This window comes from Balaenoptera acutorostrata, chromosome 2 (genome assembly GCF_949987535.1).
Source record: "Balaenoptera acutorostrata chromosome 2, mBalAcu1.1, whole genome shotgun sequence".
NCBI lineage: Eukaryota > Metazoa > Chordata > Mammalia > Artiodactyla > Balaenopteridae > Balaenoptera > Balaenoptera acutorostrata.
The window spans coordinates 67,587,414-67,612,536 of NC_080065.1; the positions used below are offsets into that span (position 1 = coordinate 67,587,414).

The 25,123-nt window shown below is 37.1% G+C and overlaps 1 protein-coding gene across 2 annotated transcripts in view; it reads left to right on the top strand.

Annotated features, from left to right (window-relative positions):
* The window catches only part of MSH3 (mutS homolog 3), a 191,087-nt gene extending 179,655 nt beyond the window's left edge, over positions 1-11,432 (top strand). For both annotated transcript variants that reach the window (XM_057540254.1, XM_007179766.2), the window contains exons 22-24: positions 1,207-1,336; positions 8,151-8,322; positions 10,696-11,432. In XM_057540254.1, coding sequence (XP_057396237.1) covers positions 1,207-1,336; positions 8,151-8,322; positions 10,696-10,804 — 411 coding nt within the window. In that variant the 3' untranslated portion in view covers positions 10,805-11,432. The remainder of the gene's footprint in view (positions 1-1,206; positions 1,337-8,150; positions 8,323-10,695) is intronic.
* Positions 11,433-25,123: the final 13,691 nt, after the last annotated feature.

The following is a 25,123-nucleotide window of genomic DNA, read 5'->3' on the forward strand; positions in this document are numbered from 1 at the left end:
AATGGCAGATGAATCAAAACTGGAGTTCTTCAATTTGATTACCCTCTTCTGCTAATTTTTAGACCAAGATTTGGTGTTAACTTCCCTTAAGATAGGGATTTCTAGAACACGTATAACTGTGCTTTAAAACATTGCTAATTAAGTAATCCACAAGTCTGTACTGATACTAACAACACAAAAATAAATTTTAAAATGGTGAGGGTAGGGAGGAAGAAGGGAAAGCTCTACGTTACAAAATTCCAGCTAATAGAGAATGCTTTGTTGGTTTTTTTTTAATCGACATTTATTAACTACCAGAATAATAACTGATTCAGGCAATGATGATCAACAGATAGTAAAACCTTTGGATGAAAGATTTTTGGAGAAAATGATATTCACGCAGTTTCAAAGTATCACCCCCCAAGTTATTTATTAATTACAAAGGAGAAAGGTGTCAGTACAGTGAAGGAATCTTCTGGGCACACACTTAAACCAAATAATCAGCTTTAGCATCCCCAATAATAGATCAGATTGTCATCATGTACCTCCTGATGTGATATACTGAAAAGGGTATGTCACCTACGTATATATGTAATATTGCTGGTAATAAGTTTTAATCTGAATTGAATGAGGCAAATCCAAATTGAGGGAGATTATGCAAAACAGCCCTCCTGGATACTTCAAAAATTTTAAAGACATAGAAGTCAAAAAAGAGAAGTCTGGGGAACTGTTCTAGATTAATGGGGACTAAAGAGGCATGACTAAGTGCACCACATGAGTCTTGATTTTTTTTTTTTTAATATAAAGAAATTTCTGAAGAACATTATTGGGGCAGTAAGGGGAATCCATGGACTATATATTAGTAAATAGTGATATATCATTGTTAAATTTCTTGAGTGTATTAATTTTATTCTGGTTATGTAGGAGAATGTTTTTGTTCTCAGAAGATAGAATCTTAAGTATTTAGGGACCAAGTGTCATGGTGTCTACAATTCTCAAATGGTTCAGGAAAAAAGTGTGTGTGTGTGTGTAGAGGGGGAGGGAGGAAGAAAGGGGAAATAGGGCAAAATATTAACAAATGGTTGTCTAGATAAAGAATACATGAGTGTTCATTGTACTTGTCTTGAAGCTTTTATGAAGGTTTGAAATTTTTCAAAATGAAGTTGGAGAAAAATTTAAATTAAAATTTAAAAATAAAATAATTTTCATTATGTCTCACTGCTTTAGGTGAAATCCTTAACCCTCTTTGTTACCCATTATCCACCAGTCTGTGAATTAGAAAAAAGTTACTCACAACAGGTGGGGAATTATCACATGGGATTCTTGGTCAATGAGGATGAAAGCAAACAGGACCCAGGTATGAATTGTTCTTGCAGTAAGTACAACTAGAATTCTGTCGGTTTTCATAATTTATAACTTGAAGTTCATAGAAGCATGAACTTACTGCTTATTAATCATAAAAGCTGTGAATGTTGATTATAATTGACATTTGTCCAAATTCATTTTCTCTAAGCTTAGGGTCAGATAGAATTTGCATTTATCCTCGCTAGAATTTGCATTTATCCTCGCCATGTCTCAATCCTTCTCTGGCCCTCCTTATCTCATTTTTCTACAAGAAGAAGGTGGGGTGAGGGGGTCATTTAGGTTTTATTCTTAGATCCATCTCAGGAAAGATGCCCTAACAGTCCAAGTGTATTAGTTATCTTTAAAAATACTCAATACATTTCCCAAAATATCATTTAACATTAATTACTTACTAAGAACAGTACTCTATACTGGCCATACATGTTATCTTAATTTGACAAGGAAAGTGAATCTCAGGTAAAGTGGGTTCCCCATGTCAGACACCTGGGTGGGGGCTGAACTGAGCCTAGAATCCATGTCCTCTGCCTGCAGGTTCTCTTCTGCTCTGCTAGAAATGTTCTTTTCGTGAAAAAGAACATCATTAGCCAATAGAAAAAATTCAAGTGCTGTAAGTAATATAGTAGATTTTAGCTTTTTTTTTTCCCCCTGTTCAATAATAATTTTTTTTAAGCTGTGGGCCAGTGATGGTTTATGCATTTGGTGTGCTACAATGGAAAATCCATTATCAAAGATACTCCAGAGTCCAAATTTTATTTTGGAAAAGTAATAAGTAAGGATGGACCTGAAAAAGATATCAGGCAACTGGCCCAAATAAAACAAAGCACTGGACCTAAGATAAATGTAATGTTAGGCAGTCCTGGCCTTTCACCACCATGCGGTCTTGAAAAACACATCATAAATTCTCTCATGGAAGCAGTTTTGTATCTATTCATCTGCATCCAAAGTGACAGGAGGAGCTTATAAGCTAAAATCCAATGGGATAAACAAAACAGAGTTCACTAGCAGGCAAGGGTCAGTGGTAAGTGTTTGATGTGAACTGACTGCTAACCCAGGCCCTTACATCTTAAGTGTTTTGGCATTTTATTTTATTGATTTAGATTTTTATTCGTGAACATAATTTTTAAAAACTAAATGATCCGAAGACTCATGCTAACAGGCAGTGTTCCCCTGCTTCCATCCTTTTATTACTCCACGGCCCCTCCCCATCCCAGTCCCAAGGCAACTGCTTTTGACTCTTTCATCCATTTCTTCCATAGTTCTAAATACTGTGCTTATTTTCCTATCTCTTGGTTCATCAACCTGACACAATATTTACTGACTTCTGTTAAATGAGGGTCTTCGGCCCTCCCTTCCCCTTCCTCCTGGTATAGTGGTTTCACGTTTTTTCCATTTCATTCACATTCATTGTTTTCACTATTACTGCCAGTAGGTATTGCTTACTCATGAGCCAAGTATGGAGACAAGTATGTTTTCTTTCTTTAACAATGTTTTTCTTGAAGGTAATAATTGTTTTTAGTTTTTCATTGTTTTATTTGAGTCTATTGTTGAAAATTCCTGTATCCTCCAATAGCTTTGCAAAACACCTCTCTAGACAGTTTTCCACATGATTGAACCTGTTGGTTCCAGTTTTCCCCAGTGGTGTCATTCGTCCTGGAGCCCTTTGTCCTCCTGCTCATCTGAACTGGTTGTTTCGTAGGCCTGCTGCCCAGCTGTTGATATCATCCTAGGAAGTCTCTTAACCTCTCCTCTGTGCATTTGATTGCAAGTAACAGAACACTTGGACTCACACCAGCTCAGACGATGAGGATACGTATAATCTCGTATTACAGGAACCTCAGGAAGGGTGGGCTTCAGCTCCTCTTCTTTGCAGTTCTCCAGGCTTTGTCTTCCTGCCCTGCTGGTTTCATCATCAGACTAGCAGCAAGATGGCTGCAGCTCTTTTGGGCATCTCATCCAGAATTGACAATGTCGGAAGGAAGAAAAGGGACCAGCTTTTCCTGTGACTCTTTTCTTAGGAGCAAGGGAACTTTTCTTAGATACCCACTAGCATCTCATCAGTGTCCTATCTTATTTTCAGGATTGAATCACATGATCATTCTTAAACCAATTCCTAGAAGTAAGAATGGAAGGGATAACTTTGATCAGCCTAGACTAATTGGGATCAACATTTGGAGCTGGATATGAGGACACTGCTCCCTGAGATAAATGGTCAGGGAGTTAATTCCTTTATAAATCAGGGTTTTCTTAGAGGTGGAATAGATTTTGGATAGGCTACTAATAATATCAACTAAAGAAGGTAAAGTTTTTAAGATTTTGCATGAATGAAAACGTCTCCATACCTTCACACTTGATTTATAATTTAGCTAGGGCTAGAATTTTAGGTTGAAAATAATTTTCACTCAGAAACTTGAAGCATTCTTCCATTGCCTGCTCACTTCCAATATTATCCCTGACTGTATCTATGCTTCAGCCTTTACCTCTGACCTAATTCTTCTTCTGTCTAGATTAGAGGCCATTGGTCATCGGTAAAATGCCCCAGTGGCCTTTTGGGTGACTTCCAAGATACTATGCTTATCTGTTTCCTTTGGTGTGGTAGATACAGCAAGGGACCACCAGTAAGAAACCTGCGTTTTAGTCTCTTCCAGTCCATAAGATGTTGGAAAAGTCACCTAACCTCATCCATCTCTAAATTTTTATGAATCTATCCTAAAAGTGACTTCAGAAACTATTTGATCAGCACACATCTCTTTAATATCTGCCTAGAGGAGTTTTGCTTTAAAACAGTTTTGCTAAGTTTCCCTGTAACAAACAGATACTTGAATGATTACTTTCACTGACTCTAAGCTGTGTCAGATAAGCTTTTCAGTAATACCTGTTTTAAGAAATTGGTCATAGCTTACAAGGAGGGTCCTCACTAAGAACTTTTATTTGAAGCTGTAAAGAAGTGAGTCGTTTTACCATCTGCTCTGCGACCTGGCTCTCTCCACCTCCATGTTTCCTTTGTACACGCACACACATCTCCCTCTCTCTCTCTCTCTTCTCCCTCTTCTTCCCTCTCTCTCCCATGGAAGAGTGGTGAAAGATAGTCTTGAAGTAGAACGTAACTATAAAAATAGCTCCTTCAGGTGATTATGGAAGAGTGGTTACATTATTTACCTTGATGCTGTAAGAACTACCATAATTAGTACTAAAGTAGAGACCAGCATATGATGACAAATTCAGCAGTTGTTTGTACTGAGGTATGTTAATGAGTTTTTTGGGAGCAGTATCATATTTTATATAATTTAACTATTTTATAGCTATATTTAAGAGACATTTTTTAGCTAGCTATATTATATATACTACATGTTATATGTATATAAAGCAAAAAAAAGGAAAAAGCCATCAGCAAAGCAGTGTTTAAATGAGGGGGTTTTGTGGCATTTAGTAGGCTTTCAGAAAAGGATAGATGGATGGTTGGATGGATGGATGGATGGGTGGATGGATGGACGGATAATGAATGGACAGATGGACTGACAGGTGAATTAATCTCTTTTTTAGAAAGGTCAGTGTGGAGGCTAGATTATGGAGGAGAGGCTGGAGGTGGAGAAATCAGTTAGGACTAACCCAGTTGAAGTGATAAAGGCAATACTTGTCTTTGAGATGAAAAGAATTGGCTTTCTTGATACCCCACTGCTGTTCACTTGAGTTTGGGTCTTGTGAGCATTGAAGGGTAACAAAAAACTATCCAGGTTAGCAGGTACTGGTTTCTACATGCTTCTTTCCTAGTCTTTTCCCACCCACTTTGTCACCTGTTCTTTGTGTTCCTTAAGTTTTATTTGGAGGCAAAAGGTATTCTTAGTGCTTTGTAATGTGAGTTTTAGCCTATGTATTCCTGGGAGTGTCAGCATTCTTTTCACCTCCCACCTCTAGCACCCACCCTTAGAAAGGTATTATTTGTCTGTTGCTGAATTCTTAGAGGAGGTTAAAGAAAATTCCATTATCCTTTTTCTCCATTGTGTTCAGTCTTTTGGCTTTTTAGCTTTTAGCTGATAAAAGAATAAAGCATACACGTTTATCAAATGAAATAATATATGAGAAAAGCTCCTGATAAACTTATAATAAGTATACTAGGGTCTCAGAAGTCATTGTGAATCTGGTTTATCTTGGACATTTTTGCAATACCGTGCAATTATATTGAATTTTGTAATAAGAGCTGCGTAATCCCGAGCTGCTTTAGATTTATCAAAGATTAAACTGTATGCAGCTGTTGGGGAGAAGAATTTGTTCTCTACCCTTCTTGGTTCTTTTTTTTTATTTTTATTTTTATTTTTTAAAGGAAATTTTAATGTCATTAACATATATCGAAGGTCTTTTTTTTTTTTTTTTAAGTATTTATTTATTTATTTATGGCTGTGTTGGGTCTTCGTTTCTGTGCGAGGGCTTTCTCCAGTTGCGGCGAGCGGGGCCACTCTTCATCGCAGTGCGCGGGCCTCTCACTATCACGGCCTCTCTTGTTGCGGAGCACAGGCTCCAGACGCGCAGGCTCAGTAATTGTGGCTCACGGGCCCAGCTGCTCCGCGGCACGTGGGATCTTCCCATACCAGGGCTCGAACCTGTGTCCCCTGCATTGGCAGGCAGATTCTCAACCACTGCGCCACCAGGGAAGCCCCCCTTCTTGGTTCTTTGGCTGGTCTAATAATCAAATTAACATAAGACAGATTAACAGGAGAAAACCCAATTTAATTATTTATCTACGGGGGCCTCATAAGAATATGAGGGCAAGTTGGGCAGTTGAGGCTCCTATGCCATCCTGAGCTAAGGAATGGGATAGGAGACTGGGGCATCAAAGGGGAGGAGGGTAATTCACAGGGAAATAAGAAAAACAGATATTTGGCAATTATATGTTTGTCTTGCCCTATACATAGGTCATTCAGATAAACGTTATCTGTGGTAACAGTCTGTCTCTGAGCCAGGGCCCCCCCCTACCTCCATCTAAATTCTTTTAGGCCGTCGAAGGGGGAGCTAAAAAGCCCTTCCTGAGCCTGTTGGACCTCCCCTGTCTTCAGCTCCAGACAGTCTGCATGCCAGAGTGGCACATTTTGGGGAGGCTTGTTCTGAATCCCTTCACAGCCTTGTCTTTGTATTATTGTACTTCATTATATCCCAATTCTTTAAAAGTTTTAACTTCATGTATATGTACTATGTGGTAGACTGGTTCCCCAGGAAGCAGATTCTGAGGTTTACATGCCAGGGTTTACTGGGGAGTGCTCTCACGATCAACACCCGAGCAGGACTGGGCAGTCCTGGGCTGTGTTACAGTTATAAGGCTTCAGCCAACCCTGCAGAGAGCTCTGACGAGGGTTGGTCCTTCAGAGTTACCTCAACTTCGGGTGAGAGAGCCAGGCCTTATACCTTTTATTAGTTATCTACTGTTGCATAATAAATTACCCCCCAAAACATAGCAGCTTAGCACAGCAAATAGTTATTATCTCATAATTTCTGTGGAGCAGGAATCCAGGGGCAGCTAAGCTGAACACCTTTGCCTCACAGTCTCTCACAGGCTACATCATGGTATCGGCCAGGGCAGCAGTCACTTCAAGGTTTGACTGGGGCAATCCACTTTCCAGCCCACTCACATGCTGTTGGCAGACCTCAGAATAGCCACTTCCAAGTCCACTCACGTGGCTGTTGGTAGGCTTCCAGGCCCTCACTGACTTGTTGCCCAGAGACATCAGTTTCTTTCCATGGGACCTCCATAGGGCAGCCCACAATATGACCACTGGCTTCCCTTAGAGCAAACAAGCCAGAAAGTGAGAGTGCCCAAGACAGGCCGCAGTCTTTCATAATGTAATCTCAAAAGTGACATGCCATAATTTTTGTCATATTCTATTCACTAGAAGCAAGTCCTTTGAACCAGCCCACACTCAAGGAGAGGGAGTGACACAAGGGCTTGAACACTAGGAGGCAGGGAACTTTGGTGGCCATCTTAGAGGCTGCCTACAAACCCCCATAGCAACCGGTCACTGGACGCAGGTTGCCCAAGATGGGATGTGACCTTGGGTGAAGCAGTTCTCTTCAGCTGAGGAAGTTCCCAAAGAGAGCACACAGCTGAGGGTTGCAGGCTTAACAGCCTTCCTGACAGTTGGGGCAGTAAACGCTTCAGTCCTGTGTGGGATTTGGGTGGTACCAAACAGCATCCACTTCAATATGTATAGCTCTTAGTTAACTAGGATGTTTAATAAGCCAGAATTTCTCAGTCTTGTTATTTAAACTGTGCAACATGTAATATTTCCTTATCTGTTTTTGTGGTTTTGTTTCTAACACTCTTAGAAACATCTTTTATATATGTTACTTTACAGAGTGTATTATAAGACTGGTGAATATATTCTTCCACTGGAAAACACTTTTTAAAAAAAAAATCTATTTTTAAAGGAGAAATTGTATTGTACCATGTATCAGAATCACTCTTTTATTGATACAGGTCAGCTGAAATTTTTCAGCAAACAGCATAAAACTAAATACTTCTTAGCTTACAATGAGTAATTGTTAAAAAACCATTTTAACTGAGCTAAAAGATAGATTCTAAATGCAAAAGCATTTTCAAAGCAGTATTTACCCTTTTCTAGATATGTAGTATTGATAAAAGGAGCTAACAAGGGATTAGGAACAATGGATTTCTTTTTCATATTATAGATTTTAATTGAATAAAGTTATAAGAATTTGTATGTTGTCTTTAATCCTCTAATTTCTTTCAACTTTCAAGTATGGTTTTCTTTATCTCTCTCTCTCTCTCTCTCTCTCTCTTTTTTAACTCTATTTTTTAGGTGAAGAAGACCAGGTTCCTGATTTTGTCACTTTTCTTTATCAAATAACCAGAGGAGTTGCAGCAAGGAGTTATGGACTCAATGTGGCTAAACTAGCAGATGTTCCTGGAGAAATTTTAAAGAAAGCAGCTAGCAAATCAAAAGAGCTGGAAGGATTAGTAAATATGAAAAGGTCAGAATGATTGTGCTGCATTTTTTGATTTATAATGAAATCTTCCAAGTTGTCCCAGGAAGAGGATTGTCCTGTAAATGAACATCAGGACTTCCTTCAAGTGTCTCTTGAAGTATTGTGAAACATTTAATTACAATAAAATGAAAACAGCTCTTACCAAAGCTCATGTGAATTCACTCAGCCCTCTCTAGTCAGATCTTTATTAAGTTGATAAATTGGTTTTTTAATCATTTTTCTAAAGAATTAACTCCTTAATATGTACCAACACATTCGTTGCCTAAAATATTCATTTATGCAAAAAATTACTAATGGAAACCTCAATATATAAAATGTTTAGAGTACTTCTTTTATTCATATATTGCATTCAGATATGCAGTGGTTGCATTCAGAAATAAAGAATTCTGTCAGGACATGAATGAAAATAATAGTGTCACATAACTAGGTGATTAGAGTCAGTATCCACACGTCACTTACTTTGTGGATTTGTTTGTGACAAATTTTTCATTCTAACCGACTTCTCCATCATCTAGGAGCGCTTTTGTGAATGCACTCACCTTTTACCCTGAATAGCCAGCAAGTATATAGTCAGTAATATATATTAATATACTAATATATATACTAATATATAATCTTCATATAAACCTGAGACATATATACTAATATATACTGAGACATACTTTGGAAGGAAGATACTCCTAGGAAAATACCATACTAATAAATAATAAATAATAGCCTTTTCCCCCCAAATATAAGATTATATTATAAAACAACATAAGCTCCTCACCTACCTCCTACCCCACTCCTTCTCTGCTTGGAGAGTCTGATCAGCCTGGGGCAGGACATTATTGCCCTGGTCCATAACCATATGACCAAGAGTGAACAGGCTGTTAGTCCAATAGAACATCTTGGCTGACCACTATACTGTAAGAATATTTTTTAGTTCTGGAAATCATCCCCTATTTAAATATTGAAATATTAACACCTAATATTAGTTAAACAATTGCCAACTTGTATACTGATGTACAGTTGTGCAACCAACTTCTCTTTCTCCTCTTCCTTCCTCTGTGGTTCTGCCTTGCACTCCACACTTTGCAGTGGTAAATGCTGGTGAACCAGGTCTAAAGTGCTGGAATACTATAAAAGACATGTCGTTTCCTCTGTTGACATTCTCTTCTGGATCCTTTCCTCAATGCCAAGTTAGAAACAAATGTAATCAGTGACCGCCTATTTCTAGTTATTTGTTACAAAATAGATTAACATAGAATTTTTCTAGAGAGAAAAGTAATCATCTATGAGAGTTTAAAAATAAGCTTAGCCCTTATTTCTTTGGGCTGCTTTAAATCCTCTCTTGTTGTCTTCTTATTTTTCTTTTTCCCTAAAGAAACTAGAATAAAACTTTACTACAAAAGATACATAAGCAAGATGGTGATAAAATATGAGATTTTATACATGTTGCTGCTGTATAGCCTATAAAGCAAGAGCAGTGAAATTCACAGGTTATTTATAAATATTTTAACTCTTCCAACTAGTATATGACATTTTGAAATCTAGAAAGTTATCTTAAAAAGACAGAATTATAGAAAGAGATTGCATTGGGATGGAATCTGATGATTTATCAGGATACACTGCATTTATTGTTTTTCCTTTTCACTAAAAGTGCCTGTCACATCGATTCCATTGGCGAGATCAAAGAAAGCAAACTGAATCTGGTGCATTCATGTGGGTTTGGTAATAGCTAATATTTATTGAATGCTTGCTGTGTGCACCAGCAAGTCTGGGCAGTCAGTCCTTTGCAGCCTAGACACTGTGCCAGTTACTGTTCTTATTGCTTTACATACGTTAACTCACTTAATCCTTACGACAGCCTTGTGAGATAGGTACTGCTGTCATCCCCATGTTATAGTTGGGGAAAATGAGGCCAAACGGGGGTAGGAAGCTGACCAGGAAACCAGGGTCACGCAGCTAGTTGGTGCCGGAGCAGTGATTGGAACTCAAATACTCCCTCTTCAGACCCTAAGTAGGTCTGTTATGTTGGCATTTTACTGTTTCCATAGCCTGCATTATTTTATTAAATCAATTTTACTTTTCATCCTGTGAGCACACATAGCCTCTGGCTGAGTTAGAAGAGGGAGGAAGCTGGGCTCTCCCCTCCCCGGAGGCAAGAGAGCTGATCAACAACTTTGGTCTCTTGATTATAATAGCAGCACTGAAAAACTTGTTTCTCAGGAAGGCTGATGCTTCCGGACATAGCTTCCCAACCACAGGACCTTGCCTGTGAGTCTAATGTTACAGACTTTTCATAGCTTTCCATGAGATGTGCTGGCCTCTAACAATTGCATTTATAAAAGAAATAGTATTTTATTTTCTCTCCAGGAAAAGGCTAAAGTGTTTTGCGAAGTTATGGACGATAAATGATGCAAATGATTTGCAAAAGTGGATGGATGAGTTCAAACTGGAAGAAATTACAGACTTCTCTTCCTGATGAAAATGAAGACTACGTTTTGGAACCGAAAAATAGAGAATTAAAAATACCAACTGTGTAAAACAACTCTCTAATAACAGCCCATCTTTGTGTGACCTGAGCATAAAACCTGACAGTGATATATTCCTGTTAGAAACAGGGAGGCCTTTTGTGTAGAAAGTCTGTTTCAGGTTCCTGCCATCCTTTTAAAAGTATAAACACTTTTGAATATTAAGATTTCTATCATGTCATTAGAAAATCTCGTGGAAGGTAAGATTCAAATAAAATCAAAAACTTCTAAGTAAAACCTGGAGTGGTAGAATATACAGTTCATGAACTTTTAGAGTGATATAAAAATTTAATGCATAATTTTATTTGTTTCAGTTCAGATAATTTGCAACTGGTTGAAATGTCTTGCAGGAATATACCTTTTCATTCGAACTAAAATAATTTTATAATGCTGCCAGTTTATTCACTGTAAGCATAAGGATTTTTGAAGAGAAATAGAAGGAATTATCAGGCTTTTAGAAACAAGAGCACAGAAAGAGGTCATATGAAATTTGAAAAGCTAAATATTGTCATAGTTTTAAGCAATTTGAAGATTGTTGGATTAAATTATTTGTCATTCATTCAAGTAATAAACATTTGATGAATACTTGCTATAATATATGATTTTTTTTCCTGTTGAATTCGGGGGTTCTCAACTGTTTGGGACATTTGTTACTTTTTAGGTTTAATTGTGGAACCAAGGTTGCTGCTCCTCCCAAGTACACAGAACTGAGCTTTCTCGTTTTGGACCTTTCTACTAACTGACATAGCAAATGTATGGTCTTCCCGGTATTGAATCTTATAGCTATGTTGATTCATAACAATGCTCGCTCCCTGCATGTTTAGGGTGACAGTGCTCAGCTTTGTCCCTGAGCTTTTTATAGCACTCACAGCCTGGCTTCTCATATCCATATTCTTTTTGTTTCTAAATATATGATCTTGCACAAAGGCTTTCCATCCTGTTTCCCACTCGGTTTTCATTCCTACTCAGTGAAATGCCTTCACTTGATGGCCACATTTCTAATTTCTTCTTTAGATTCTTTCTTTCTTTTTTTTTTTTTTAGCTGCACTGCGCAGCTTGCGGGATCTTAGTTCCCCGACCAGGGATGGAACCTGCACCCCTTGCAGTGGAAGTGCGGAGTCTTAACCACTGGACCGCCAGGGAAGGTCCCTTTAGGTCATTTCTTACAGTGGCCCTAACAGTGAGCCCTGGACACAGTCAATTACGTCTCCCCAAGTTGATGAAGAGCTGTTGGTTGCTACACTTTTGAGTCACTCACGCTTTAGCCCTGTGATTCCCCACCTTTATGGAGTTAGAATATGATGTAGTTTGATTCCTCCATCCTTCCAGAAATATTAACATACAGTGAAATTCTCAAACGTATCTCCAAATAGAGTTAGTTGGGATTTACTCTTTAAATTTTAAAAATAACACTTTTTAAGCAATGTTTCAATACTCCATAAGACCATAAATGTTTTATATTAACAGAGGTAGTGCTGTAACCTTACTGGCAGGCCAGCAGAAAAAGGAGATGAATCCAGGAATGTCATGCTCATGCCTGAGGGAGCTGCAGGGACCAGCAATCACAGGTCATATCCAAGTGGACAGTTGGGGCTATCTCTGGCTTGCCCAGTGTCAACATTCAAGCAGGTAAGGGTTTCAGGAGCAGTGTATCCAGGCAGTGACGGTCCTCAGTGTCTGGCAGGTGACAGTGTGGAATATTACAAGGTAGATTCTCTAAGATAAGCAGGATATCAGCCAGCCAGCCAATTTGCAGGAGGTCAGGCCTGCTCCAAGTTTGGAAGAAGATCAGCACTGCCAAACTGCAATTCTAAGTGAGGCTCCTTCCCAGCCAGGGTGCTGAGGTGTTGAAGGGAAAGTTGTGTCAGAGTCCTAGACATGAAGATTGCACATGTGCCGTGGAGATTGGCAGGGAAGATGCCATTGATTGGGTATGTACTCCACGTATCAAACTTAAGGAGTGCTGCAATTCTAACATTAGATATAATGTCTTTGAGATCCTGATTTGATTTCCTTTAGTTATAAAACTGGAAGTGGGATTGCTGGATGATATGGTAGTTCTATTTTTTATTTCTTGAGCAACCTCCATACTGTTTTTCATAATGGCTGTACCAATTTACAGTCTCACCAACAGGGTGCAAGGGTTTCCTTTTCTCCACACGTTCACCAACACTTGTTACTGCTTGTCTTTTTGATAATAACCATCCAAAGGGGTGTGAGCTGATATCTCATTGTGGTTTTATTTGCAATTCTATGATGATTGTAGTCAGTTTTATAACATTTTTATCACCCTAAAATCTGTTCTCATTAGCAGTTACTTTCCATTCCTCCCCCAAATCCCCAGTCCTAGACAGTCACTAACCTGCTTTCTGTCTCTATAGATTTGCTATTTTGGACATTTCATATGAATGGAATTATACAATATGTGGTCTTTGGTGTCTGGCTTCTTTCGTTTAGCTTACTGTTTTCAAGGTTCATCAATGTTGTAGCAGGTAACAGTACTTCATTCTTTTTTATTACTGAAAACTATTCCATTATATGTATATACCACATTTTGTTTATCCATTCATCAACTGTGATACACATTTGGTCTCTTTCCATTTTTTGGCTATTATGAATAGTTCTACTGTGAACATTTATGTACAGATTTTTATGTGGCAAGCCACAAGATTTTATTTAGAGCTCCCCCCCAATAATTCTAAAGTGCAGTCTGGTTTGTGAACCACTAGTCTCATAGATTACAAGTGACTAAACAAAATTTTTCATTGGATTGACAATCATTTGATCTCTCTCTCTCCTCTGCTTAATCTATCATTTAGACAAAGCATGGCATACTGTAGAACCCCAATAAATATTTGTTGAAATAGAAAAGAAAAACCAAACCCTTTCATATTAGAAATCCAACGAAATGACTCTTCGTTTCATAATCAAGATACTATTTCACTAGGGATTCAAGATCCATATAGAAGTATACTATATCTTAAAACAAAAAAATTAAAATTTCTTCTGCCAATTTGTCCAAGTTAGAGCCTGTTGTCTTGGTGGTAGTGGTAAGGTAGCTGGTGAAATAGTGCTCACTGCATGAATTCCAGAATAAAGACTAGATTGAATCCAATGTGGTCTACAAATTATTGTAGAGCTTTACTAAGTTTCAAGATCAGTATTAATTACTGCTGTGCCAAGTAATTATAAAAGTGTCATTTGATGTTTCACACTAAGGACATGGGTGGAGAGAAAAAGGAACTTGGATTAATACCATCTGCGGTTTCTAACTTTGTAATTACCATCAATTCCTCTTTGGAACATTGTGGTTAGTATAGATGATTATCGTTAGGTTTATTAATGTTCAAAGAGGTATTACCACTAGGGAGATATCCATTCTGGTTTGCCTGGGATCAATCTGGGACATTCTGGTCTACCACTGTTTTCCTGGTGTACTTGTTAAAAGCCTCTTTCACTCAAAAGTGTCTTGTTCTGAATAATAAATTACGTGGTTACCCTAGTTTTAGGTGCTAATTCATGGACACACTTACCGACTTTATGGATTTTGAATGTCGTCTTTAAAAATTGATTTTTTTAACCCACTGTATGAACTGATTTTTATCTGAACGACCTGCCAGTTGTTTTTTGCTTGTTTATAATAAATGCTTTACATTGTGGCATTTAGAAACTACCACTCTGGTAATTGGCATGTTAGAGCTTTACTAACTAATCTGTTTTTGAGACTAAATCCCCAGAGATAACTTTGTCATCGGCCTTGTCTCCATGAAGATGGTGAAGAGTGTGCACCTATATGATCATGAGACACATAGCAGGGCTGTCTTCTGGCAGAAGTAATTATTGATCTCAGGACGGAGAACCCTTTTCTCTAGTTGTTTTGTCCTTTGCTCAAATCATCCTTTCATTGCCTTTGACTGTATCCTTTTTCTTTTTAACATTCAGAACAGTCATTTTATTTTCTACATCAGAAGTATTGTGTGCCATTTTAACCTCCTTTTCAGCCTCATGCTCCTTTTTTTTAAAACCTTACTTCCATGAAGCTCCTTCATTGGATGTAGGGATGTCCCGCCCTCTATCAGAATCACCTAAGGAGGTTTTATTCTATTTTATCTTTTTTAATTTTATTGAAGTATAGTTGATTTACAGTGTTATGTTAATTTCTGCTGTACAACAAAATGATTCAGTTATACATATTTATATTCTTTTTCATATTCTTTTCCATTATGGTTTATCACAGGATATTGAATATAGTTCCCTGTGCTATACAGTAGGACCTTGTTGTTTATCCATCCTATATATAATAGTTTGCATCTGCTAATCCCAAACTCCCATCCTTCCCTCCCCTATCCCTCCCTCCCCCTTTACAACCTCAAGTCTGTTCTCTTTATCTGTGAGTCTATTTCTGTTTCATAGATATGTTCATTTGTGTTGTATTTTAGATTCCACATATAAGTGATATCATATGGTATTTGTCTGTCTCTTTCTGACTTAACTTCACTTGGTATGATAATCTCTAGGTCCATCCATGTTGCTGCAAATGGCATTGTTTCATTCTTTTTTAAGGCTGAGTAATATTCTGTTGTGTATATATACATATATATATATATATACACACACACAGACACATATATATACACAATTATACACACACACACACACACAGACACACACGCACACCACATCTTCATTGTCCATTCGTCGATGGACATTCAGGTTGTTTCCATGTCTTGGCTATTGTAAATAGTACTGTTGTGAACATAGGGGTGCATGTATCTTTTTAAATTATAGTTTTGTCTGGATATATGCCCAGGAGTGGGATTGCTGGATCATATGGTAACTCTATTTTTAGTTTTTTGAGGAACTTCTATACTGTTTTCCAATAGTGCCTGTACCAGTTTACATTCCCACCAACAGTGTAGGAGGGTTCCCATTTCTCCACACCTCCTCCAGCATTTATTATTTGTAGACATTTTGATGATGGCCATTCTGACCGGTGTGAGGTGGTACCTCATTGTAGTTTCAGAATCACCTAAGGAGGTTTTAAATACAGATTTCTAGGCCTCACTTTAGCTCTGCTGAATCTGAATCTTTGAGGTTGGTACCCAAGAATATCAGTCAATGTTAATTTTTGTCCTCATCTCTTCTTTCCCATTTTCTCTCCTCTTTCCTTTTCTCACCTCTCCCTACATGATTAGTGGTCTTGTCTCCAGAGAGATTTGCTAAAACTCATATTCCTCGGATCATAACACTTCTCCAGGATTCTGTCTGATTCAGTAACTCTGGTATGGAACCCAGGGAACTTTTTTTTTTTTTTGGATAGACTTTATTTTTTAGAGCAGTTTTAAGTTCACAGCAGAATTGAGAAACTACAGAGACTTCCCATGTACCCTCTGCCCACACAAGCACAGCCTCCGCTACTGTCAGCATCCCCCACTAGAGCAGTACATCTGCCACAATCGATGACCCTTCACTGGCACATCATTTTCACTCAAAGCCCATGGTATATATACTAGGGTTCATTCTTGGCATTGTACAGTCTATGGATTTGGACAAATGTTTAGCAGCATGTATCCACCATTATAGTATCATATAAAATAGTGTCACTGCCCTAAAAATCCTCCATACTCTGCTTATTCATCCCTTTTTCTTCTCTAACCCCTGGTAACCACTGCTCTTTTTACAACCTTTGTTTTACAGTTTTGTCTTTTCCATTGCCTCTGTCATTTAGTTGGGGTCATGCAGTATGTAGCCTTTTCAGATTGGCTACTTTCACTTAGTAATCTGTATTTGTTTCCTCCATGTCTTGATAGCTCATATTTTCAGCACTGAACAGTATTTCATTGTCTGTTTTTATTACAGTTTATCCATTCACCTTACGGAGGACCTTGTAATTGCTTCCAAGTTTTGGTAATTACGAATAAAGCTACTATAAATATCTGTGTGCAAGTTTTTGTGCGACACAGTTTTGGGTAAATACCAAGGAGTGTGATTGCTGGGTTGTATGGTAAGAGTATGTTTAGTTTTGTAAAAAGTTGCCAAACTCTCTTCCGAAATGACTGTGCCGTTTTGCATTCCCACCAGCAATGAATGAGAGTTCCTGTTGCTCCACATCCTTGCCAGCATTTGGTGTTCTCAGTATTTTGGATTTGGGCCATTCTAATAGGTGTGTAGGTTTATTGTGGTTTTAATTTGCAATTCCCTAATGACATACGATGCTAAGCATCTTTTCATATGCTTATTTGCCGTATGTATCAATATATCTTTGGTAAGCTGTCTGTATAGGCCTTCTGCCTGTTTTTTTAATTGCAAGGTTCATTTTCTTATTGTTACATTTTAAGAATTCTTTGTATTTTTTTAATAACAGTCCTTTATCAGATGTGTCTTTTGCAGGTATTTTCTCCCAGTCTGTGGCTTGTTTTCTCATTCTCTTGACAGTGTCTTTTGCAGAGAGAAGTTTTTTTTAATTTTGATGAAATCCAGCTTATCAACTATTTCTTTCATGGATCGTGCCTTTGGTGTTATATCTAAACAGTCATTGCCATACCCAAGGTCATCTAGATCTTCTCTGTTATCCTTTAAGAGATTTACAGTTTTGCATTTTACATGTAGGTCTGTGATCCATTCTGAGTTAATTTTTGTGATAAGTGTAAGGTCTGTATCCAGATTCATTTTTTAAAATAGACTTTATTTTTAGAGGAGTTTTTGGTTCACAGCAAAATTGAGTGGAAAGTACCAAGAGGAAAGTTTATTTTTGAAATGAGTCTCATAAGTGATCTTGATGCAGATAGTTAAAGAATTGAGTTATGAGAAGCATGGTCATAATGCCTTCAAATTCTTATTCATAAGAAGTCAGTTCTGCAAATAACGGTGGGCCTTTAATTTCTGCAAACTCCTTGCATTTCTTTGTAACAGAATATTAGGCAAAAGAAACACATAAAGTTGCATTTTTGTGTTATGAAACTTACAGGAGTGTCTATAAAGAGCATGCATGATGCCTCAAACTGTTCGTAAGCTCTCTGATATAATGGTATTTTATATTCTAAGTAATATTCCAGCCAATGTAGAGCATAATCAGGAAAGGAGATAATGAAAATCTTTCCAAGCATCAGCTCTGCTTCATGACCTTGAGCACTATAATTTTCTAGTGAACAGTAGCTTTGCTATTATTAGTACACAAGCTAAGTTCTAAAATATTCTTTCACTGTAGGCACAAGAACAAGATGACCTTAGTCAGAAAAGAGTTGTTGATGGAACCAAAAATTAACTCACTTTGTAAGCAACAGGCTTACAGGTCCCTGTGTAAATTAACGCTGGTCAGCAGTAGTTTAACAAACCTGCAGTATTAGAAGCTCCCAGAACAATCACTCCTATGTCAGATAGAAACCTTGAGTGAGGTTTGAATAAAAAAGTTATTGAGTTAGTGTTCTCTTGAAGTGAGAAAATGCAATTCCTTATTTATAGGAAGGAGCAAGTTGAAAATATAACTTTTCTACAGAGGAAAGTACCAGAGACTTCAAGACATCTTATTTAAACGTAAAAACTACATTTATTAGTAGCAGGTGAGTGTAGGTAGCCAACTGCAAGACATCTTACTATATTCAATTTAGCTACTGGCCTCAAAACAGACGAAATAAAATGTTACGTAAATGTCTAACCACAGTTAAGATATTTTTTTCGACTAAAATGATTCCTTCAGAATAGCAATTTATCATAAATTCATTGATCTGTGTTTAAGTGAATAACTGCAAACTTAGTTAATAGTGATAGATTCTATTTTAAGTTGCAAGGACAGAAAGACACTAGAGGATACATTGAAAGTAAGGAAAACAGAAAGAGCAGCCTAACTTGAGCTTATGGAAGAGGAGAAATTTGAATGATTTTCAGAATATAGCGTATACAGTTCTATTTCTGTTGTTTGGTTATTTCATCAGCAACAGGATTTGTTTTCTCCCTATGTGGCAGCTGTTCCACCATTGTAGTGAATCAGCTTTTCTCTGTTTTTGCTGCCTCTGCCATTACTGACTTTGTACTCTGTTTCTCTCTGTTTTCTGGCCTCTGCATTTCCGTCACTTATGCTTACTGCCTTCTCTCCAAGGGTCTCTGTTTCTGCCTCCACTACCAATTTCTTACATATTTCTTACTTCCTTTTTTCTTCAGATGCCCTAAGAAGGCAGACTTGATTGGTTCAGTTTATCATGGTTGTTCCTGTTGGGTAGCTTGTCTTGGGCCACCACATAAGCAGCTGGTTGGCCTGGAGAGTAGCAACCCCAAGATCAAGCATCTACTCTGCTTAGTCAGTTCTGTCCAGAATGGCAGCTTCACTTTACCCAGCTTCACTTTACTATGAGCTTGGCAGCAAATTTGGGCACCAGTACAAGTGATTGATCTGATTTCATGAAAGTGCTGGAGGTTTGTGCAATATGTGAATACACTGGAAATCAGCCTTCTAGAAACAAAAAACCTCACTGGTTCAGCCTGGTTGGAAGAGTATTCTGACATACTCATCTGAATTAGTGAAATACCTGAAGTACAGAACATTTTGCACTATCTATTTATAGATTCAGTAACATCTTAAAATTGAAAGGGAGACTATAACTAAAGGAAAGATAAAAATATCTGATTGGAAATACCATATGATATCACTTATATGTGGAATCTAAAATATAATACTAATGAGCTTATTTAAGAAACAAAAACAGACTCACAGACATAGAAAACAAACTTATGGTTACCAAAGGGGAAAGGGGGTGGGGGAGGCATAAATTAGGAGTTTGGGATTAGCAGATATAAGCTACTATATATAAAATAAACAACAAGGTCCTACTGTATAGCACAGGGAACTATATTCAATATCCTATAATAAACCATAATGGAAAAGAATATGAAAATATATATATGCATATGTACATGTGTGTTTTATGTATGTGTATATATATATATATATATATATATGTATATATATAGAACTGAATCACTTTGCTGTACATCAGAAACTAATACCACATTGCAAATCAACTATACTTCAATAAAAATAAACAAATATATATGTATAAAATAGATAATAAGAACCTGCTGTATAAAAAATAAGTCTCATATTTAATAATGATACTTGTATATTAACATTTTAAAGCTATGAATTTTCCTCTAAATACAGCTTTAGGTATAATCCCATAAATTTTGATATTTTCATTGTAGTTAATTTCCAAACATGATATAAGTGCAGTTTTTATTTCTTCTTTGGTCTAAAGTTGAGACAGTTTTAAAATCATCAAGTAGTTGGGGTTGTTTTGGCCAAGTTCTTAGTTGCGGGCAATACCTTTCCTTTGCAGTTCACAAAAGATAATTATTAGACACCAGATGTTCTACTATAACTGCTGCAGAGAAACCACATTCCAAGACAAAACCTGCCTAAGGAGGCATGTGATCTTCACTTTACAAAGGTAGTCCATACATAACTTTAGCTTCAAGGGAACGGGAGAAATCCCTTTGGTCTTTGGCCTTCCAGCTCTTTTCTAGAGGAGGAAATACTACAGATGAGTTGAAGTTATATTGATTGAGCCAACCTGCAGCATCTGCTTTTGTTATTAATTCTGAGGAGTTTTTTTTCATCGTGGTCTGAAAATATCAATTTGAACTGAGTGGGTCTATTTATATGAGGATGTTTTTCAATAAATATATTGGAAATTTTTTTGGAGATTTGTGGCAATTTGAAAAAACTTACAAATCAAGTAGCCTAGAGATATCGAAAAAGTAAGAAAAAGGGATGTCATCCATGTATAAAATATATGCAGATACTAGTCTATTTTATCATTTATTACCATAAAATATACACAAATCTACTATACAAAGTTAAAATTTACCAAAATTCACACATGCAAAGACAGGCCATATGGCACCATCTGCAGATGAGAGAAATGTAAACAAACAAAGATGCAGTATTAAGTCATAATTGCATAAAATTAACTGTAGTATATACTATACTACTATAGTAATTTTGTAGCCACCTCCTGTAGCTGTTGCAATGAGCTCAAGAGTTGTGAGTATCCACTTAAAATGCTGTGTGACGCTAATCGTCTCTGTGTGAGCAGTTTGCTTCTCCAGTAAATTGTGTGTCACAGTAAAAAGTGATCTCTTGTGGTTCTTGCATGTTTTTTACCTTGTTTAGTGCAATACCACAAACTTTGAAAAACACCATGGGACCCGTACAAAGTGCTGCTTGTGATGCTGGAAGTGCTCACAAGAAGCAGAGAAAAGTCGTGACATTACAAGAAAAAGTTGAATTGCTTGGTATGTATTATAGATTGAGGTCTGCAGCTGTGGTTGCCCGCCATTTCAAGATAAATGAGCTCAGGTTAAGACACATTGTAAAAAAAAGAAAAGGACATTCATGAAGCCGTTAGTGCAGCTACGCCAGCGGACACAAAAACCTTGCACTTTCTGCAAAATACATTTTTAGCTCGTATTGAAAATGCAGCTTTTATGTGGGTGCAGGATTGCTATAAAAAAGGCATATCTGTAGACTCTAATATGATTTGAGAAAAAGTGGAGTCATTATATGCCAACTTAAAGCAAAAGGAATGTAAAGGATCTAAAACTGGAGAATTTAATACCAGCAAAGGCTGATTTGATAGTTACAGAGGTTTGGCTTAAAAAATGTCAAGTAACAGGAGAAGCAGCTTCTGTTGACCAAGAGGCAGCAGACAAGTTCCCAGATGCCATTATGAAAGTCATTAAGGAGAGATGATATCTGCCTGAACAGGTTTTTAATGCAGATGAAAGCGCCTTATTCTGGGGGGAAAAAATTCCACCAAGAGCACTTATTAGTAAGGAAGAGGAGAGTGTGCCAGGATTTAAGGCAGGAAGAGATAGGCTAACTCTACTGTTTTGTGAAAATACAGTCAGGTTTATGACCAAGACTGCCCTTACCTATAAAGCTGCTGACCCCTGGACCTTAATGGGAAAAGATAAGCAAGAGCTGTCCGTCTTTTGGTTGTGCAACAAGAAGGCCCGGACAACCAGAACACTTTCTCTGGATTGATTCCAACAATTCTCTGTCCCTGAGGTCAGGAAATACCTTGCCAGTAACGGACTGCCTTTTAAAGTTCTTTTGATGTTGGAAAATGTCCTTGGCCACCCAGAACCCCATGAGTTCAGTACTGAAGACATCAAAGTGATCTACTTGCCCCCAAACACATCTCTAACTCAGCCTCTAGATTAGGGGGTCATAAGGACCTTTAAGGCTCATTATGCATGGTCCTCTATGGAAAGAATTGTCAATGCTATGGAAGAGAACCCGGATACAGAGAACATCATGAAAGTCTGAAGTGATTACACCATTGAAGGTGCCATCATAGTTATAGAAAAAGCTGTGAAAGCCATCAAGCCCAAAGCAATAAATTCCTGCTGGAGAGAACTGTCCAGATGTTCACATGACCTCACAGGCTTTACAACAAAGACAGTCAAGGAAATCATGAAGGAGATTGTGGATATGGCAAAAAAAAAAAAAAAATGGGGGGTGAAGTGTTTCAAGATATGAACCTTGGAAAAATTCAAGAGCTGGTGGACAGCAAACTAGAGAAATGAACAGAAGACAACCTGATGGAGATGGGTGCTTCCAAACCAGTGCCAGATGATGAGGAAGAAGATGTAGAAGAAGCAGTGCCACAAAACAAATTGACATTAGACAATCTGGCAGAAGAGTTTTTATTATACAAGACTGCTTTTGACTTCTTGTACAACACAGACCCTTCTATGATATGGACACTGAAACAAAAGCGAATGGTGGAAAAAGGATTGGTGTTGTATAGAAACATTCTTTAGATGCATGAGAAAGCAAAAAAGTCAGATTACTGTGTGTTTCCATGAAGTTATACTGAATGCGCTTGCCTCTCCTGCCTCCTTTTCCACCTCTGCCACCCCTGAGACAGCAAGACAAAGCCCTCCTCTTCTTCCCCTCCTCAGCCTACTCAATGTGAAGATGACAAGGATGAAGACCTTTATGATGACTCACCTCCACTTAATGAATAGTAAAGAATCATTGTGCCATGCAGTTAATAAACTTATCTGTTGTGTATGTTTGTGTATCTTTGTGTGGAAATCTAGTAACTATGGCAAGAATTATATGAGATGTTTTTGTGTCATCATGATCATCATCACTGCCTAAATATTCATGTTGTAGAACACTGTGTGCAAGACTTGCATTGAAGCGGATAGCCTATCTTTCCATAGGCATAAGGTGAGTGATATTTAATATAAAATAATGTGTTAGCTTTCTTACTGTTTTATAACTTTGCTGTCAAAAAAAATTACAGTACCATACAGTATTCCTCCCTTTTGTAACTGAAGAAACCGCATATCAGACTATCATCACAAGTAAGTGGTTTTTTTAAAAAATTGAAGTATAGTTGATTTACAATATTAATTTCAGGCGTATAACATAGTGGTTTGATGTTTTTGTAGATTATACTCCATTTAAAGTTGTTACAGGGACTTCCCAGGCGGTCCAGTGGTTAAGATTCTGTGCTTCCAATGCAAGGGACATTGGTTGGATCTGTGGTCAGGGAACTAGGATCCCACATGCTGCGTGGTGTGGCCAGAAAATAAATAAATAAATAAAGTTATTACAGAATAATGGCTTTATTTCCCTGTACTGTACAATATATCCCTGTTGCTTATTTATTTTTTACATAGTAGTTTGTATCACTTAATCCCCTACCCGTATCTTGTTCCTCCCCCCTTCCCTGTCTCCACTGGTAACCACTAGTTTGTTCCTATATCTGTTATCTGTGAATCTGTTTTGTTATATTCATTCGTTTTATTTTTTAGATTCCACATACAAGTGATAACATAGAGTATTTATCTTTCTGTGACTTATTTTACTAAGCATAATACCCTCTAGGTCCATGAATGTTGTTGCAAATGGCAGAATATCATTCTTTTTCTAATGGCTGAGTAGTATTCCATTTTTTATATATACCACATCTTCTTTATCCATTCATCTGTTGGTGGACACTTAGGTTGCTTCCATATCTTGGCTATTATAAATAATGCTGTTATGAACATTGGAGTGCATGTATCTTTTTGAATTAGTTTTTTCGTTTTCTTTGGATATATTTCCAGGAGTGGAATTACTGGGTCATATGGTAGTTCTATTTTTAGTTTCTTGAGGAAATGCCTTACTGTTTTCCATAGTGACTGTAACAATTTACATTCCCACCAAAAGTATACTAGGGCTCCCTTTTTTCCACTTCCTTTCCAACACTTGTTATTTGCAGACTTTGATGATAGCAATTCTGACTAGGTTTGAGGTGATATTCATTGTGGTTTTGATTTGCATTTCTCTGATGATTAGCGATGTTGAGCATTTTTTCATGTCCCTGTTGGCCATATGTATATCTTCTTTGGAAAAATGTCTATTCAGATCCTCTGCCCATTTTTTAATCTTTTTTTTTTTTATATTGAGTTGTATGAGCTGTTTATGTATTTTGGATATTAACCCCTTATTGGTTGCATCATTTGCAAATATTTTCTTCCAATCAGTAGGTTGTCTTTTCATTTTGTCGATGGTGTCCTTTGCTGTGCAAAAGTTTTTAAGTTTAATTAGGTCCCATTTGTTTATTTTTGCTTTTGTTTCTTTTGCCTTAGGAGACAGATCCAAAAAAAATATTGCTACGATTTATGTCAAAGAGTGTTCTGCCTATGTTCTCTTTTAGGACTTGTATGGTTTCAGGTCTTATGTTTAGGTCTTTAAAAAAGTAAGTGTGTGTGTGTTTTTGTTTTTGTTTTTTTAATGTAGCAGTGTTTCCAGTACTGTATTATGAATATGATTGTAAACTGTATGCCATAAAAATTTTATGATGATTCATTCATTAGTGTATAGGCTAGGCTACTGTGAAGCAATTGTATCAGTTACACTAGGCTACCATAAAATAATCATATTGCTGCTTCCTCATTATCAATGCATGATTATTATATCTGTAAATAAATGTGAATTTCTCTTTAACATTATCTTTTCATTTTTCATGTCTAGTGTTAGTAATACATATAGCATCTATAGTGTTTTGTATTATATAAGACAATATTGATGTAGGTACTGACAGATGACTCGTCTTGTAAACAGATGTAAACTTACAGTATCAATAAATACAATACAGTACTGTAAATGTATTTTCTCTTCCTTATGATTTTCTTAATAACATTCTTTGCTCTAGCTCACTTTATTGTAAGAATGCAGTATATAATACATATACCATGCAAAATATGTGTTAATT